The 19825-nt window shown below is 36.6% G+C and overlaps 1 protein-coding gene across 1 annotated transcript in view; it reads left to right on the forward strand.

The window, feature by feature from the left end:
* The window catches only part of DNAI7 (dynein axonemal intermediate chain 7), a gene marked incomplete at its 3' end in the record, with an annotated part of 47875 nt that overhangs the window by 18373 nt on the left and 9677 nt on the right, over positions 1-19825 (forward strand). Inside the window, exon 8 of the mRNA XM_080810701.1 lies at positions 18615-18690. Coding sequence (XP_080666827.1) covers positions 18615-18690 — 76 coding nt within the window. The remainder of the gene's footprint in view (positions 1-18614; positions 18691-19825) is intronic.

The raw sequence follows: 19825 nt of genomic DNA on the forward strand, positions 1-19825 counted from the left end.
GTTAATGGGCCCTGAACTTCACAATAATTAAATATGCAGTAAAAAACAAAATGAAAACCCATTAACTTAAAATTTGACAGGATTTATGGTTGAATATTCATGAAAACAGAACAAATTAAAAACAAGGTAACAAAATTATTGTATGAAAAAAGTGTCTATAAATGTTTGGCCTTGATCTGATTCAAAATATTGGATAATTTCTCCCCCTCAAGTTCCTTGATTATAATTAATATTTAATTGAAAACCCATCAACATTTTATTCAAGAATTTCACATTACTTGAAAATTGTGAAATAAAAATTAGAAAACATAATTTGATTACGTGAATTTACATGGCTAACAATTCTTTCATACACGCGTATGTCTGTTAAAATGGCCTTATGCAGTGATGATTTATTATAATTCTGTTAATGTTGGAAATAATTTTATATTAAAAATATAAGCATATGAATTCACTGTAATACCAAATAGCACAATTATAGATTTTCCTCAAGGTCTGTCCTTTGGTACAGTTAAGTTGTTTTCTTTCCTCTCAACTAGGGAGCTCAAAGCTACCAAATTAAGCTTTCCTCAATTCAAATGACTCTTACCAATGTGTGTACATTTGGTTTTTCTATTTTTATTTAATGCTTTATTGAACAGTTTTAACTTATAGTGATAACTAAAGGTATACCAATGGCTAACGTTGATAATGCCACAAAAGTATGCCCAGGAAAATTTTTCTACCCAGTGGTAAAATGCATGTTTCATGGAATATTGAAGCTGTCCTCAAGTAGGTAATCTAGGAAACCCAGAATAAAGATGAGCCGGCAATGAGTGATATGGCAGAAGTTACTTTATTTTATGAAACTTCTCCACAGCCTGGGAAGCTTGACCTACAATTGTGTGGAGGGTAGACAGGGAAACCTGGCTGGAGGGAACTCTATTATCAGGGGATTTCAAAAGAGAAAATGGCCCCCAAATGAGTAACATTAATTCACTTAGCGCCTGTTTTCAGGAACCCAAACTCTTATCACACTGAACAGGCGTGTGTGTATAGATGCTTATGCACGTGTGATCTGTCATCCTTCCAAAACGCCCACAGCATTCTGAGAAAGTTTATATGAATGATGCTAAAGCATGTATGAGTTCCACAGAAGCAGAAGAATCCCACAGTAATGGTTAAGTGTGTGAGGCAGGAGGAAAAGCCATCTGCTGTGCTGAGGGAGGATTGGTGGGGCTGCATCAAGCCTGGGGAACAGTAACCGCTCCGTGTGAAGAATCCCCCAGGCACTTGCTGTGCTATGCTGGGTAGGAAAGGAGAGCGAACAGATTTGAACAGTGGTCACTCTTGCTACGAATTTTGAACAGTGTAAGCCACCTTTTGTAAGTGTGGGTAGCCTGCGGAAGGCAAAAGTCACTGGATATATAAAGAGAATCAGCAGCTCAAAAGGGGAGGTTGAAGATAATTTGGAATTTGGAGGGGGGACATAAAAGAAAGGGTGGAAAGGAGTAAGAGATTGAAAATCTGTATAAAAGAAGTTCCAGAAATTGAGAAGGGAAAGATGGGTTTAATATAATAATTGGCTTGAGATTTAAAATTAGTTTTTATTTGTATTTCATGCTACAGATTAAAAAAATAACATTGAATTTTTAAATATAAAAACAAACTAATCAAAACTCAAAATGATAGAAATATATGAGGAGAACATAGGAAAGTTATTTTATTGTCTTTATAAGAAGATCTTATCAGTGCATCAAAATCAAGACCGTAAAAGGAGATTCACTGGATTCAAACATTTGTATAGCCAAATAAAACTCTCTATGAAGAGAGTTGAAAGATAATGAAATGAGAAACTATTTAAACATACAAAACAAGGGGTTAATATTTTAATATAAAAGAGCTTTTACATATTGGTAAGATAATTTCCTAATGTAAAATTAGACAAAGGACTTGAATAAGCAGATGAGAGGAGAAATGCAACTAGCCAATGAAGGAATGAAAAGATACCAAATCAAGTAAATGATCAAATTAGAAGCAGCATTATATACCCTGTCTTCTCAGGTTGAGCATGAGGGGGAGAAGGCATTTTCAAATACTGTTGTTAGATCTGTAAATTTGTACAAATCTTTCTGAAGGGCAGTTTGGTAATGTGCCCAATAGTGATTTTAATTTTAGTAATTTATTATGAAATAATATGACAAGTAAATAAAAATGTGCTACAATGTTTATTGAGATTTTTATAGTAGCAAATATAGTTCACAGAGTAATTATCAAATAGTCAACAGTCAAATATTAGTAACCATTCAAAATGATGATATAGATTTTATGTACTTCTTTTAAATTCTAAATTTTTATTGAGATAAAATTGACATACCTATTTTCAGGTGTACAACATATCATTTGATATCTTTACTATGAAATAATTACCACAATAAGTCTAGTTAATATCCATCATCACACATAGTTACAAATATTTTCTTCTTGTGATGAGAACTTTTAAGATATCTCTTAGGAACTTTCAAATATATAATATGATATGAATTACAGTCACCGTGCTGTACATTACATTCCCAGGATGCATTTTATACCTAGACTTTTTTTTTTACCTTTTAGCCATCTTTATCCATTTTACTCACCTCCCAATCTCTGGTAAATCTCTGTGTTTGAGTTTGTTTTTGTTTTGTTTAGCTTCCACATATAAGTGAGATCATCCAATATTTGTCTTTCTCTGACTTATTTTACATAATGCCTTCAAGGTTCATCCATGTTGTCACAAATGGCAAGATTTCCTTTTTTATGGCTTAATAACATTCCACTGTGTATATATACCATGTTTTCTTTTTTAAGATTTTATTTATTTATTTGACAGATCACAAGTAGGCAGAGAGACAGGCGGTGGGGTGGGAAGCAGGCTCCCCGCCGAGCAGAGAGCCCAATGCGGGGCTTGATCCCAGGACCCTGGGATCACAACCGGAGCCGAAGGCAGAGGCCCCAACCCACTGAGCCACCCAGGCGCCCCTATACCATGTTTCCTTTATCCATTCATCCATCAGTAGACATTTACATTGCATCTGCGTCTTGACTACGATAAATAATGCTATAGTGAACATGGTGGTGCATGTATCTTTCCAAGTTAGTGTTTTTATTTCCTTTGGATAAATACCCAAGAGTGGAATTACTGGATCATATGGTAGCTCTATTTTTTAATTATTTTGAGGAAGCTCCAGACTATTCTCCATAGTGGCTGCACCAATTTACATTCCCAACAACAGTGCACAAGGGTTCCTTTCTCTGTTTCCTTGCCAACCCTTGTTACTATCTTTTTGAAAATAGTTATCCTAACAGGTAAAATCTCATTGTGGTTTTGATTTGCACAGCCCTGATGATTGGTGATGTTGAGTACCTTTTCATGTACCCACTGGCCTCTTTTATGTACTTAAATGTCTTCTTTGGAAAAATGTCTACTCATTTTTATATTGCATTGTTTTTTACTATTGAGTTATGTAGATTCTATATATTTTGGATATTAACCCCTTATCAAATATATGATTTGCAAATATTTTCTTTCATTTGGTAAGTTGCCTTCTCATGTTGTTGATTCTTTCGTCCCTTCTATAGAAGCTTTTTAGTTTGATATAATCCCACTTATTCATATTTGCTTTTGTTGCTTTTGTTTTTTGGTCACCAAGACTAATGTTAAGGAGTTTACCACCTATGTTTTCTTAAAGGAGTTTTATGGTTTTAGATCTTATGTTCAAGTCTTTAATCCATTTTGAGATAATTTCTGTGTATGATATAAGGTGTTCCAGTTTCATTCTTTTGAATATGTCCATCCAGTTTTCCCAGCACCATTTCCTGAAGAAACTGGTCTTCTCTCATAGCATATTCCCAGGTACTTTTTGTAAATTAATTGACCAGGCATGCATGGGTTTATTTCTGGGCTCTGTATTCTGTTCCATTGATGCATGTGTTTGTTTTATGCCAATATAATACTGTTTTAATTACTATAGGTTTGTAATATAATTTCAGATCAGAATGTGTGATGCCTCAGTTTTGTTTTTCTTTCTCAGTATTGCCTTGGCTATGCAGGGTCTTTTGCGATTCCATACAAATTTTAGGATCATTTGTTCTACTTCTGTAAAAAAATGTCATTGGAACTTTGATAGCCATCACACTGAATCTGCAGAGTGCTTTGGCTAGTATGGATTTGTTAATAATATTAATTCTTTCTCTCCATGAACATAGAATATCTTTCCATTTATTTGTGTTTTTAAATTCTTTTATCAGTGTTTTATAGTTTTCGATATATGGGTCTTTTGTTTCCTTTGTTTAATTTATTCCTGGTATTTTATTCTTTTTGATAAAATTGTAATTGGATTATTTTCTTGACTTCTCTGATAGTTTGTTTTTAGTGTATAGAAACACTGATATACTGATATTTGTATAGAAATATTAAATATTTTAGTGTATAGAAACACTGATATACTGATATTTGTATGTTGAGTTTGTATCCTGCAACTTTACTGAATTTGTTGATAAGTTCTAACAGGTTTTTGGTGTTGTCCTTAGTGTTTTCTGTGTATAATATCATGTCATCTGCAAATAGTGGCATTTTCACTTGTTCTTTTGCTTGACTAATTGCCCTGGCTAGGGCTTCCAATATTATGTTGAATAAAAGTGGTAAGAGTGGGCATCCTTGTCTTGTTCTTGGTCTCATACGAAAAGCTTTTCAGCTTTTCAGTGTTGGGTATGATGGTTGTGAGCTTGTCATATATGGCTTTCATTATGTTAAAGTACATTCCCTCTATACCTACTTTGTTGAAAATTCTTTTCAAAATGGCTGTTGAATTTTATCAAATGATTTTTCAGCATCTACTGAGATAATCATATGATTCTTATCCTTCATTTTGTTAGTGTGCTATATCACATTGACTGACTTATGGATGTGAACCATTCTTGTATCCCTGTAATATCCTACTTAATCATAGTGTATGACCCTTTTAATGTATTATTGAATTCCCTTTGCTAATATTTTGTTGAGGATTTTGCAGCTATGTTTATCAGGAATATTGACGTGTAATTTTCTTGTGGTGTTCTTGTTTGGTTTTGGTATCAGGATAATAGTGACCTTGTAAAATGAGTTTGGAAATATTCCATTTTATTACATTGTTTGAAAGACTTTGAGAAGGATTAGTATTAATTATTCTTTAAATGTTTGGTAGAATTCATCAGCAAAGCCATCTGGTCCTGGATTTTTGTTTGCTAGGAGATTTTTGATTGCTTATTTGAATTCCTTAATATAAATTGATTTGTTCATATTTTCTATTTCTTTAAGATTCAGTCTTGGCAGGTTGTATGTTTCTAGGAACATCCATTTCTTCTGGGTTGTATATTTTGTTAGTGTATAATTATTCAGAGTAGTCTCTTATCCTTTGTATTTCTGTGGTATCAATTATAATGTCTCCTCTTTCATTTCTGATTTTATTTATTTGTTTCTTGGTGAATCCAGCCAAAGTTTTGTTAATTTTGTTTATCTTCTTTAAAAAATAGCTCTTTGAAAAATGCCATTGATATTTTGATCGGGATGGCATTGAAAAGTATAGATTGCTCTGGGCAGCACAGACATGTTAACAATGTTTATTCTAATCCATGAGCATGGAATGCTTTTCCATCTTTTTGTGTCTTCTTCAATTTCTTTCCTAGGTGTTCTGTAGTTTCTAGACTATAGATCTTTTACCTCTTTGATTAGGTTTACTCCTAGGTATCTTATGGTATTTGGTGCTATTGTAAATGGAGTCGATTCCCTGATTTCTCTTTCTACACTTACATTGTTAGTGTATAGAAAAGCAACTGATTTCTGTGCATTGATTTTGTATCCTGCCACATTACTGAATTGCTGTATTAGTTCTAGTAATTTGGTGGTGGAGTCTTTTGGGTTTTTCACGGAAAGTATCATGTCATCTGGGAAGAGAGAGAGTTTGACTTCTTCTTTGCCAATTTGAATACCTTTTATTTCTTTTGTTCTCTGATTGCTGGTGCTAGGACTTCTAGTTCTATGTTGAACAATAGTGGGGAGAGTGGACATCCTTGTGTTCCTGATCTTCTTTTCCCCATTGAGGATCATATTTGCTGTGAATACTGGGTGTTATATGCAAATAATGAAACATGGAACACTACATCAAAAACCAGTGAAGTACTGTATGGTGACTAACATAACATAATAATGATAAAAAAATAAACTAATACATAAATAAATACAGCCAAATAAAATAAATCTAAAAATAAAAAATAACTCTTTCATTGATCTTTTCTAATGTTTTCTTAGTCTCTACTTCATTTATTTCTCTCCTGATCTTCATTATTTACTTCTAATTTTAGGCTTCATTTGTTCCTTTTCTAGTTCTTAGAGGTATAAAGTTAGGTGGTTTATTTGGAATCTTTCTTATTTCTCGGTATAGGCATTTATTGCTATGAACTTTTCTTTTACAACTCTTCTTGTTACATCCCATAGGTTTTGATATGTTGTGTTTCTATTTTTATTTGTCTCCAGGTGTTTTTTAAAAATTTCTCTATGATTTCTTCTTTGACCCATTGGTTGTTTGGTAGCATGTTGTTTAAGCACCACATATTTGTGAATTTTCTAGTTTTCTTCTTGTAATTGATTTCTAGTTTCATACCACTGTGGTTGGAGAAGATGCTTGATATAAAATCAGTTTTCTTATATTTATTAAGACTTATTTTCTGGCCTAATATATGATCCTTGGAGAATAGAGTGTTCCATGTGCTCTTGAGAAGAATGTGTGTTCTGTTGCATTTGGTTAGAATGGCCTGTAAATGTCTGTTAAGTCCACCTGATCTAACATATTATTTAAGGGCAATGTTTCCTTATTGGTTTCTGTCTGAGTGATCTAATAATAGATGAAAGTGGGGTATTAAAGCCTCCTACTATTATGGTATTGCTCTCTATTTCTCCCTTAGATCTGTTAATAATTGCTTTCCATATTTAGGTGTTCCTATGTGGGGACATAAGTATTTATGTCATGTATTCTTGTTAGATTGGCCCCTTTATCATTATGTAATGACCTTTGTCTCTTGTTAGTCTTTATCTTAAAGTCTTTGATGAAATTGCAGCTACCTTGTCTTTCTTTTGGTTTCCCTTTGCATGGAGTATTTCTTTCCATCCCTTCACACAGTGTGTGTGTCCTTCCATGTGAAGTGAATCTCTTTTAGGCAGCCAATACATAGGTCTTCCTTTTTTATGATTTAGTCACTCTATGTCTTTTGACTGGAGAGTTTAGCTGGTTCACATTTGAAGTAGTTATTAATAGGTATTTACTTACTGACGTTCTGTTCATTGTTTTTTAGGTATTTTGTAATTCCTCTGTTCTTTCTTCTTTTCTTGCTCTCTTCCTTTTGATTGATTCCTTGATTTGTAGTGGTATGCTTCGATTCTTTTCTATCTTTTGTGTGTCTCTAATAAGTTCTGTGCTTTGTGGATACTGTGGGGCTTATATAAGACAACATATTTATAACAATCTATTTTAAGTTGATAACAATTTAAGTTTGAACACATTCTAAAACTCTATTTTTACTCCCACCATGTTTGATGGGTTTGATGTCACCATTTACATCTTTTTACTTATGTATTCCTTAGGAAATTATTGTAGTTACAGTTATTTTTACTACTTTTTTATTTTGACCTTTATAGTAGCTTTATGAGAAGTTGACTCACCATCTTTACACCATTAATTATTCTGAATTTTACTATATATTTACCTTTACCAGTGAGACTTATACTTTCATGTGTTTTCCTGTTACTAATTAGTACCCTTTTGTTTCAATCTGAAGAAGTCACTTTAACACTTCTTATGCTGTTCTGGTGGTGATGAACTCTTACCTTTTGCTTGTCTGGAAAGCTCTTTATCTCTCCTCCAGTTCTGAATGATAACTTTGCCAGGTATTCTTAGTTGTCAGGGCTTTTTGGTTTTGGTTTTGGTTTTTTCTTTTAGCCCAATAAATTGGGGCACTCCCGTCTGGACTGCAACCTTTCTGCTGAAAAAAATCTGCTCACTGTTTATGGGGGCTAACTTGTATGTCATGAAATATTTTTTGTTTGCTGCTTTTTAGATTCTTTCCTTGTCTTTTACTTTTGACACTTATAATGTGTCTTGGTGTGGATCTTTTTGCGTTCATCTTTTTTGGAAATTTCTGGGCTTTCTGAATCTAGATGTCTGTTTTCTTCCCCAGGGTAGGGAAGTTTCCAGTCATTATTTCTTCAAATAAGTTTTCTACCCCGTTTTCTTTTCTCCTTCTGGGACCCCTATAATGTGAGTGTTGGTCTATATAATGTCTGTGAGTCTCTAAAGCTATCTCTATACTTTCTCACTCTCTCTTTCTCTACTCTGATTGGGTGAATTCTACTGCCCTGTCTTTGAGTTTATTAATTGTATTTTTCAGTCCATTTATTGTATTCTTTAGCTCTGTGATTTCTATTCCACAGTCTTGTATTTTCTTTGTTGAAAATCTCACTTTGTTCATCCCTTTTTCTTTTGATGCTGGTGAGCATCTTTATGACCTTTGTTTTGAACCTTTATCAGATAAGCCACTTATCTCCAGTTCAGTAAGGTCTTCTCTGAGGTTTTATCTTGTTTTTTCCTTTAGAATGTATCCTTTGTTTCTTCATTTTGCTTGACTCTCTGTGTTGGTTTCTGTGCATTAAACAGCCACCTCTCCTAGTCTTGGAGTAGCTTCATGTAGCAGATAAAATGTATCTTTCAACCCTGCCCTAGCTCTTCATTGTCTTTTAATCTTTTGCGATTGTACAAAGCAGCCTACTTTATTTTTAATGGCTCTCAGTACCTGAGAATGCACCAAGATCTATCAGTTTCCCGAAGCTGAGGGTCTCAATCAGCACCTAGGTTCAGGCTAATTGGAATCCAGGCCTTCAGGCAGAGTTTGCAAATATACATCTTTCTGGGGAGTACTGGAAGAAGAATATTTTTGACTGCTCCCTCTCTGAGCTAAGCCCTGGGCTGATAGTCAATTAAGACTTTCTTTCTTTGCAACTGTTTTTTGTTGAACTCATGAATACAAGCCCATTGGCCACCATCCCCAAGCAATCAAGAGGTGTCCCCTGGGCAGCAGCCACAAAAACCAGGGAACTAGATGCAAAACCCAGGGCACCAAGCATGTGTACTAACTCAGCTCTGCTGGATACTGGTGCTCTGGAGCGAGCAGAGAGACCACCCATTGCAGTCTCTGGACAGGATTACAGTGGGCCCTTAGACGTGTTTTTAATTAGAAGCCTGCCCCTCAGGCTACAGCTGTTTAGATAAGCTTAGTAGGCCTCTTTCACAAAAAGACTAAGCTCCTGGGTCTGTTTCCTCTCTGCTGTGCCCTGGGGACGGTGGCCAGTTAAGAACTCTTTCTCTATTTGTTATAGCCTTATGGGACTCGTGTGTGAGCCCTATTGGTCACCAGAGCCAGGCAATCTAAAGGTGTCCCCTTGGGTGGCAGCTGCAAAAATCAGACACAGAAAAAGGTTACAAGCTCCTTTCTGGGAGATACTGGCATCTGGAGCTAGACAGAGGGAGAATGCCGAGATAGTGCCCAGTGGTGTCTGTTTTTGAAGAGTAATTCAGTAGGCCCCTAGATGTGTGTTAAATTAGATGCCTGGCCCTCAGGCCTGTACTTTAAGATAAGCTAATAAGCCTCTTTCACAGAAAGTCAAGGTGATTTTCAGTCGGCTGCTTCTGCACTAGGCCCTGAGGCTGGTAAGTCTTGGACCGCAACCTTTTAGCTCTTTCTCAGCTTGCTATAGCCTTGTGGGTTTTGTGGACACAAGCCCCATCTGCTGTCAAAGTTAGGTATTTTAGGAGCAGGTCTCTCAATTGCAGGTTTTAAAAGTTAGGGTGCTAGATATGGGGTTCAAATGCTTCAGTCCTCAGAGAAAAGATGATGTTTATGTATTCCCTCCCAATTGCGGGTCACTGCAGGGAGGTGGGATTCATGGCAAGATTGTGTCTCAGCCTTTCCTACCCACTTTGATGTGGGTTTTTTCTCATCCACCCAATGTGTGGGAGTCACTCAGCTAGTTTTGGGCTCCCCCAGCCCTCAGCCCCAGAGGAAACTGTTCCATATGTAGCTGTAGTTTTGATGTGTCTGTGGGAGGAGGTGGTTTCAAGATCCTCCTACATCACCATCTTGAATGGGAACCTATATACTTTTATATGGAAAGATACGGAAAATGTATTGTTAAGATGCTTATTCAAGTTACAAAACCATATTAGCCATAGGATTCTGTTTTGTGAGGGGATTTCTGTTACTTGTTAATGCATAGAGAAAAGTCTGGAAGCCTAGTCACCAAACAGTGGCTGTTTTGGTGGTCAGGTGTGGGGAGTGTGAAAAAAGTGAGATGATTCTATACTATCAGTGATTTTAAAATTTTCTTTACACTTCTGTATTGTTTGAATTTACAATAAGCAAGTACTGAACCCACACACATTTCTTTTTTTTTTCACACATTACTTTTCTAATAGAAAATGAAACAATGTATTTCATTTTTTTATTTTAAAGGGAGAAAGTTCATAAGACTCAGTGATAACCCCGTTTGCTATTTTGTCATTGGGAAATTCTCTTCCACCCATTATCCTCGTCCACTGCACCTAACTTCTCTTTGTCTTTTTTTTTTTTTTTTAAGATTTTGTTTATTTATTTGACAGAGATCACAAGTAAGCAGAGGCAGGTGGGTGGGAGGGGCGGCGGAGGTGGAGGTGGGGGGGAACCAGGCTCCCTGCTGAGCAGAGAGCCTGATGCGGGGCTCCATCCCAGGACCCCGAGACCATGACCGTAGCTGAAGACAGAGGCTTAACCCACTGAGCCACCCAGGCGCCCCTCTCTTTGTCTTTAAAGACTTCCCTTAAATTTTACCTCATAAAGTTTTCTCCTTCAGGCTAAATTAGATGTCTCTACTCCATTCTTATTCTGCTTAATTATCAGAATTCTTAACCTTAAACAATAATTATGATCTTGAGGACAGGCATAGTCTTGACAGAGTTCGTATTTACCATAAGCACAAGGCCTGGTACATGGTAGGGGTTCAGTGGACGTTTATTGAATGGGTGATGAAATAAGTGAATGAATGTATGGTTAAGTGATTAAAAGTAGGCCCTGACTTGAGTCTGATTTGTTGTGAACAACCTACATAAAAAACAGCCACCCATATCAAGGAATCAACTAATAGGGCGCCTGGGTGGCTCAGTGGGTTAAAGCCGCTGCCTTCGGCTCAGGTCATGATCCTGGCGTCCTGGGATCGAGCCCCACATCGGGCTCTCTGCTCAGCAGGGAGCCTGCTTCCTCCCTTCTCTCTCTGCCTGCCTCTCTGCCTACTTGTGATCTGTCAAATAAATAAATAAAATCTTAAAAAAAAAAAAGGAATCAACTAATATCCACATTTAAGTTATTCTGCATTAGAAATGCTTAAGACCCTTTAAATTACAGTTGAGTGGGTGGGAACCACTTAGCTGTGTTTAGGCAATCTTCAGGCTTGTCAGGAGAGATTCTCTGGGACCCTGTCCTCAGCAGTTCTGATCCCTAGTGCTCTGACATAATACAAGTGGTGATAAGGAGGCTCCACTTCCACCACCACGCCTCAGAAAGTGTGCTCCTTGTAGTCCTTTTGGAACTTAGAATGAATTTGAAGCAAAATATATGAAGGACAGTTAGGTTTGTATTCCTTTATAATCACAGCAGTATAGGGACTATCATAACCCTAAGTGTCATTCTCAACACTTTTGTTTGGCAAATGTATTCTTAATTTTTTTAATTGGCATGTAAATTCATGAAATTTAACTTTTATGTATCTGTGTACATGTGTTTAAGTGTGTGTATAAATTAGGAACTACCTGTAACATCAGTAGGAAAACTTAGAATATTTTGGCTTTAGAGGAAGAGATTTCTTTATTTTTACAGCTTTATTTTTTCACTTAGGGTAAACTGCTTACCTTTAAAATTTTAGTTTGGCATATTTTTATATAGATATATCTCCCCTTTTTAATGAATTTGGAGGCTGGTTACAAGACGAATTGTTGGTATAATAATGCAGAAATTAGGGATGCCTGGGTGGCTCAGACGTTTAGGCGTCTGCCTTTGGCTAAGGTCGTGATTCCAGGTCCTGTGATCCAGTGCCATGTTGGGCTCCTTGCTCAGCAGGGAGCCTGCTTCTCCCTCTGCCTGACTCTCCCGTTGCTTGTGCTTGCATGCTCTCTCTCTCTGACAAATAAAATCTTTTTTAAAAATGAAGGAATTACCCAAATACCTGAGTTGTATGTGATACGTGATATGATCACAAATAAAAAGCATTTAGCACCTGTTAAAAAAGTTAATTCTCTTAGAGGATGAGCCAATTCTTTTTTCCCATAGGTCTATTAAGAACTTCACCACTAGAGGGCTCTTAGTACCATATTTTAGTTAATTTAAATTTAATAATAATACAATAAAATTTATAGGTATTGGGTAATATCATCTTCCCAATTTATATATCTTACAAAATTTTTAGAAAGGCCTAATTTAAATATCACACATTTATGAGAAGTTTTTTTAAAAAGATAATAATCACCTTCAGAAATATTGTAGTGATCTAAGGGGCATGCATGATATATGGGCCTTTGAACTTTTCAAAGTTCAAGTTAAAAATAGTCTTGTCTTTAAGATACTCGAAAAAGATACAAGATTTAACATAAATATGAGTAGATATATATAAAACATTACTAAGTACCTTCTATAAGAAACTCAACATGATCTTTATTTTCAATGAACTGACAATCTTATGGAGAACAGTAACAGTTACCGTATATTCTGATATGTGCAACGAGAGAGATTATGGATGCGAGTTAAGAGATCACATTTAATCCAAAAGAAAAACAGAGTGAAGTCTTCTCTGATGAGGTAATATTTGAACTAAATCTTTTGATAGGCATGGAGAAGTTTAGATGAGAAGGAAAGGAAATTTTTCTGGTTATGGGGAAAAGTGTAAAGATGTGAAATATCCTTAGAGATTCAGGTACTTCTTGGCATCATTATGGATAAATTAAAAATCCGTGAGAATGACCCATGTAAAAAATATAGCATTAACATTCAAAGACCTTCAGCTTTCCACAGGTCTGCTTCAGTGACCCATTTCCATGGCCATACCCTGAAACTTGTGCTTATTTCTTTACTCAACAAATTTTTTTTAAAGATTTTATTTATTTATATGACAGAGAGAGAGATCACAAATAGGCAGAGGCAGGCAGAGAGAGAGGAAGGGAAGCAGGCCCCCCGCCAAGCAGAGAGCCCGACGCAGGACTTGATCCCAGGACCCTGAGATCATGACCTGAGCCGAAGGCAGAGGCTTAACCCACTGAGCCACCCAGGTGCCCCTCAACAAATATTTTTTGAACGTCTACCTGTGTATGCGGGTACTGTTCTTCCCTCAAAGGACAGTGATGAAAGGACAAATGAGATTCTTGCTCTCATGATTTATATACAAGTCATAGGAAACCAACAATAAATAAGAAAAACTGGAAAACAGGTAGTAATAAATGTCAAGTACAGAATTAAACAGAATTATGGGAGTGACTGATGGTAACTGGATCGGGTGGTTGGGGAGGGCTTGTATGACAAATTATTATTTAAGCTGAGAATGACTAGGAGGAATCAGCTATGTAATAGGGAAAAATATTCTAGTCCGAGAGTACAATTACTACAAAGATCATGAGACAGAAATGAGTGCCAGGTAAGATGGCCAGTAGCCTGACATATGGTGGAAGAAGGAAAGTGGTGTATGATGACATCAGAGAGGAAAGCAGAAGCCAGAAGAAGCAGGGCTTTGCAGGCCAGAGTAAGAAGTTAAGTTTTTATTGTAAATGCAGTGGGAAGCCATTAGGGGTTTGTAAGTGGGAGGGTGGCATGATGTGATTTATAGCTTTGCAAGGTTATTCTGGCTGCTATGTAGAGAATGGATTGTGCAGGGCTAGAATAGAAGCCCCCAGCATCTGGTTAAATAGCAGTGGGGAGGCATTAGAAGCAGTGGTGCTTGGTCAAAGGTGGTAGTAAGAGACATGGAAAGGTGGATATTTTGGGGACATGTTTTGCAGGTAAAATGAACAATCTTGTGGAGTTTTTATTTTGGGAAACTAAGCAGATGGTGGTACAGTTTACTGAGATGCACAGGAACGGGCTGACCTGGTTGAGAGTGACAGTGAAACAAAACTTTTATTTTGGCATGGTACTTTGGGGACACAAATGGAAATGTCAGGTAAGTTGATGTGAGCCTGGAGCTCTGAGCAGTCAGGCCCAGCTCCATGTCCCTGTGCACATTATGCCCTGCACTTCTAGACTTGAGCGGTACTGAGGGTGGGCGTCCCTAGCGTCGCTAGCATTCATCTGGAAACCACTGGCCTGCTGATGGTATTAAAGCCACAGGAATAGGGGTGCCTGGGTGGCTCAGTAGGTTAAAGCCTCTGCCTTTGGCTCAGGTCATGATCTCAGGGTCCTGGGATCAAGCCCCGCATCAGGCTCTCTGCTCCACAGGGAGCCTGCTTCCTCCTCTCTCTCTGCCTGCCTCTCTGCCTAGTTGTGATTTCTCTCTGTCAAATAAAATATTTAAAAAAAAAAAAAAAGCCACAGGAATAAATAAGACTTCAGCAAACTCAGGATACTCATTCTTAGCTTTTAGATAAAATAAAGCAAATGACACTGGTTTCAAAATTCATTTTAATTCCTTATGAAGAGCCAATTCCAACAATTTGTTCTGAAGCTCTAAATGTAAATCACCTTTTGATGAAAAAAATTGGACTTCAGATCAATGAACTTCCTTTATATAGATGTTCTTTTGATGGACAATAGGATTCTAGACCAATTTGTATTCAGCACTGATGATTTGCAGCTGTGTAATATCAAGATCACCAACTGCACTGGTAATTGTTGATGTCAACATATACTTTCTCATCAACTACTTGCATGAGTTTTGTGACTTTTGGTTGGCTTAGCTATGTTTTTACATTGAAATCTTTTATCCGTCTGGAATTTATTTTAGTGTAAAGTAGGAAGAATCTAAGTTTATTTCAAATCTTAACCAACTGTCTGAAAACACTTATCACATGAATGTAGGTTTTTCTTATTGGTCTAAAATGCCAAATGCTAAACTCCCAAGTGGACCATGAGATCTATTTCTGGAAACTTTATTCTGGTTCCACTGATCTTATTCATGATCCAGGTTGTTTTATATCAAATTCAAATTCTATATATATTAAAATTTTTCCATTTTACAACACCTGCACATTAAGTTACAATGAAAAATACTTTGCTAGTGTACTGTGAAGTTCTTCCCATATTATAAGCCAATTCCTGTATCTACTGAGCCCAGGTCTCATTGAAAAGTTTTAGTTCAGCTCCCTTCTGTTTCATATTCTGTCAATGTTTCCAGGCAGTTTTTAGAACGTATTGTTTTTATAGATTTATTATACATGTTTAAATTTAGCGCAATTCAAGTAAAAATTCCAGTTGGTAATTTTTGAGACTTGATAGAACAGTGCTGAAGTTTATTTGGAGAAGGAAAAAAATCTATGGAAAATAGCCAGTTTTGTAAAAATGGTTATGATGAAACAGGACAAACATGATCATATGAAGAAAAAGCTTTTTTTTTTTTTTTCAGCTTCATAGCCAACTGACACAAGGAACTTCATAATGTATGAAACCAGGAAGGATTATATGGTCGGCAGATGCGGTTTGGAGCTGAAGGCTTTTGCAGGAGTGTGTTCTCCTGGTGCAGCTGCCAGGACAGCCAAGACATTGGGGAGCAGTTAGCAAGATTAAGGAGCTTGCACTACCATGTAAAGTGACACATTGCTTCCGGCATCAAGTGGTCTAGCTTCAGAAAAAAGTCAGTTGAGCTGAACAGTAACATAAAATAGTAAAAATTCTGAATTAGGTGAAGTCAGTGTATTCCATACAAGATTATCCTATCATGTGATAAATTCAAGGCTAATAAATCCTTGTTGTTGCATGCTGTGGTACTGTGGCTACCAAGGGGAGAGTTCCTTGGAGAAATCTAAATTTTTAGATTTCCTGCAAGGCAAGAAACCAGTTTGGTCTAAACTCTAAAGAATTCTCAACTTTTTGAAGATGTGAATTTTGGCCTGATACCTTTGGTATTTTTTTTTTTTAAGATTTTATTTATTTGACAGAGAGATCACAAGTAGGCAGAGAGGCAGGCAGAGAGAGAGGAGGAAGCAGGCTCCCTGCTGAGCAGAGAGCCCGATGCGGGGCTCGATCCCAGGACCCTGGGATCATGACCTGAGCCGCAGGCAGAGGCTTAACCCACTGAGCCCCACCTTTGGTATTTTTAATGATCATAATCCTTCCTGCAAGAAAGAAATGCAACTGGCTTTTTGATGATAATGTCAAAGGCCACCTGGATGTCCATGGGCACCTCAAATTCAGCACATCCACAATTAAATTCATTACTCTTCCCCAAACCTGTCCTTCCTCCTTGTCTTTCCCTGATAACTATCAGCATGCACTTTATCACCTAAACAGACACCTGAAAATCAGCCTTCACCTGTCCCTTATCTTCTGTATCAAGTTACCATCCAAGTTATGTTGATTCTACCTCTGTGTCATCTCCCATATATGCTCCTTCTAATGAACCTGATCGCTTCTACCTTGAGTTAGACCTTGATCCTCTTTGGACTTCTTACTCTCCACTAAGGAATCCATTCGTCAGCTGGCCACCAGAATACTCTTTCCAAATGCAAACTTCTTCACGCCACTTTCCTATTAAGTCCTTTCTAGGCTCCCTTTTACCCATAGGAGAAATTCTAGTCTTTAGAGTGTCATCTAAACTTTACACTATGGCCCCTCTCTCCAGCTTCAGATTTTTACACCTTCTTAGTGTGTCTCACCCCAACCATACCTGAGTACTTCAGGTGCTTGAAACTCTGTTTTGCTTCATGCCTTTCTGCCCTCACTCACACTTGGAATTCTGTCCCATTTTTTTCAGGAAGACTAATTACCTTTCAAGATTTAGTTCAAACTTTACCACTTTTGGGTAGCATTTCCTATTTTTACCCACTCATGCAATATTTTTACCCACAGAATTAACTGTTCTTTATATTCCTGTTATGGACCTCCTGACTTTTTACTACAGTAGCCACAAAACTGTAGTGTAACTATTCCTTTACCTGCTCTCCTTAATAGACTGGGAGCACCTTGAGTCAGGGACCTTGTCGTTTTTTTGTTGTTTATTTCTAGTATCTGGCAATACCTGTACAATTTAGGCACTCTGTGAAAATTCTTTGAATGAATGAGTCAGTAAATGAGAAGTTTCAGAGGTGCCATGGAAGGGGTTGGCAGAGAAGGCAGTAGTGTTAAAAGTGCTCAAGAAGACGACACAGGGCAATACAGTGACAAGAATGATGGAAAAGATAATTTATTATTTTATAAAGATTTTATTTATTTATTTGACAGAGATAACAAGTAGACAGAGAGGCAGGCAGAAGAGACCGGAAAGCAGGCTCCCCGCCGAGCAGGGCGCCCAATGTGGGGCTCGATCCCAGGACCCTGAGATCATGACCCAAGCCAAAGGCAGAGGCTTAACCCACTGAGCCACCCAGGCACTGACTATTGTGATAAATTATTAAGGGAGACTGGGCACTGCATGGTGGTTGAAGATGAGAGACATGATGGGATTAACTAGCTTCTGACTAAAATTCTGGTACAAGACTTTTCTATTGCTCTAGAAGTACAGATAGTATATGGGGTCAAATGAAGTTTGCTGGATATTATCCAGTTTGCAAATATAAGCACACACAAACCAAAGTTTTACAGTGTACACAGCCTTACTATATATAAGATTATTTACTTCTATTATTTTGATTCTTAAAATAGTAATTTCCCTAAGCTTCAGTTTCCTTTTTTTGTAAAATGAAGATATAGCCATCTCTTAGGATTGTTTACAAGATGTGTTATTATGTCTGGCACACAGTTCAGTACCAAATATGTTGTTAGAGCAGAGATTTGAGGCCCAAAATGGTTCGAGGAATTCCTCAAGCTTACAAAAGTAAGTTAGTGGCAGATTTAGATATACATTCTGGATCTTGTGTCCTCCTATTGAAATACTCATTTTACTACTCTACAGTATAGTATCTTGTACCTTATTTGATGCATGGCATCTTTAATTTACTTGAGAGGCTCACCCAAAAGCAGACTTTGGAATTAGTCTATCAGAGAGCTGATTGCCAAAATCGAGGAAAATCTAAGACTTGGCTAAAATCAAAATGCAAACATAAATAACATTTTTATAGCTTGCATTGCTTCCTAGTCGATTTTATACTTGAGGATTGTCATCAGAGAATCTGAGCAGTCTAGCTCCCGCCCTCGTGAGGTTCTGTGGAGATATGCTCTCATTTTCACTGAAATTTAAAATACTGTTTTTGAGTCCACTTTTTCTGCCAGAACAAGTGTCAGTTTGGGGCCCAGAAACTGAGGTCGCAGGCATCTGAAGTGGGAACTGGAGTGGGGAGAGCGTGGAGAGTGAATCTGGGCTGCAGCAGACACTGACAGTCACCCTTCCGTCCTTGTGTTTTCTGTAGAGTTTTGTCCAGGAAGAATCTGAAGCCACCAAATGTGAACTGGAGATGAAATTATTAAGTGAAACAGTCTTATCAGGTATTCTTCTAAATTATGTTATTAGAATTTATTGGGATTTTTCCGGCTTACAACAGAAATGCTGATGTTGCATAAAAAAGTTCAGATGTTGCAGAAATATATGTAAAGTGAGAATTCTTCATAATCCCTCTTCTGAAATAACCAGTATTAGCAAAAATTTCTCCTGTTTGTATTTCTTCTCTCTGTAGCTCTCTTTTGATTTTTAATGAAACCATGAAATAGCATACAAATGTTTGAAAATTCCTTTTTTATCAATAATAATTTGTTATTTTATGTAGCATAGTCTATAGACATACATAGAACATAATGCATATTTTAGTTAAATGAATAATGTTCAACACTGTCCTAAGTCAGAATATATTAATAATCTTTTTAGTTGCTGTATAATTTCATTCCAATAATGGAACATTATTTAAATCTTTATTGATAGTAAGGTTATTTCTAACTTTTTATTATTACAAACAGTGTTGTAATGAATATTCACAAACACATACATAATCGTAAATTTCTCAACCCTTTTGTATTCAATCTTATCTTGGAAAATAACAATTGAAGAGAGTTTAAAAATGTCAAAGTGATAGTGATGTCTAATTTGCATATCTTTTAGTTTGAGATTTATGTACATCACTTCCCAGGAACTTCTAAGGAATCAATTTCTGTAGATTTTTTAGCATATTTTTCATAACATACTTCTTGTCTACTTCTTCACTTTTCCCAACACACTTTTGTTTCAGCAGCCAACTAGATTTATATCTTCAAAACTTTTCTATAGCCCTGAGGAGGTTAATTTTCCTGTTAGAATTAGGATACTAGAGTCAGTTCATGAACTTCTGCCAATAATACTGAGGTTTATCTATATGCTAATCCCCAAATAATATATATGTTAATCCCCTAATCATAAATGTCTGAATTTGGATACAGTATTCTTTTTCTTTCTTTTTAGGTAAATGGATTATTAACTAGATAAATTTGAAATTAAAGTCTGCATTTTATTGAAGGTATACAAGGGAAAAAGCAATTGCTTAACTGGAATTTTATTTGCATATTGTCATTAATTTTCAGTGTCTGCTGTCCATGGGTTAAATTCAGTGGCTTCTCAGTGTGTTTCCTTTCATGGAAGAGGAAAATTAAAATG

Source organism: Martes martes (genome assembly GCF_963455335.1).
Source record: "Martes martes genome assembly, chromosome: 8".
Taxonomy (NCBI): domain Eukaryota; kingdom Metazoa; phylum Chordata; class Mammalia; order Carnivora; family Mustelidae; genus Martes; species Martes martes.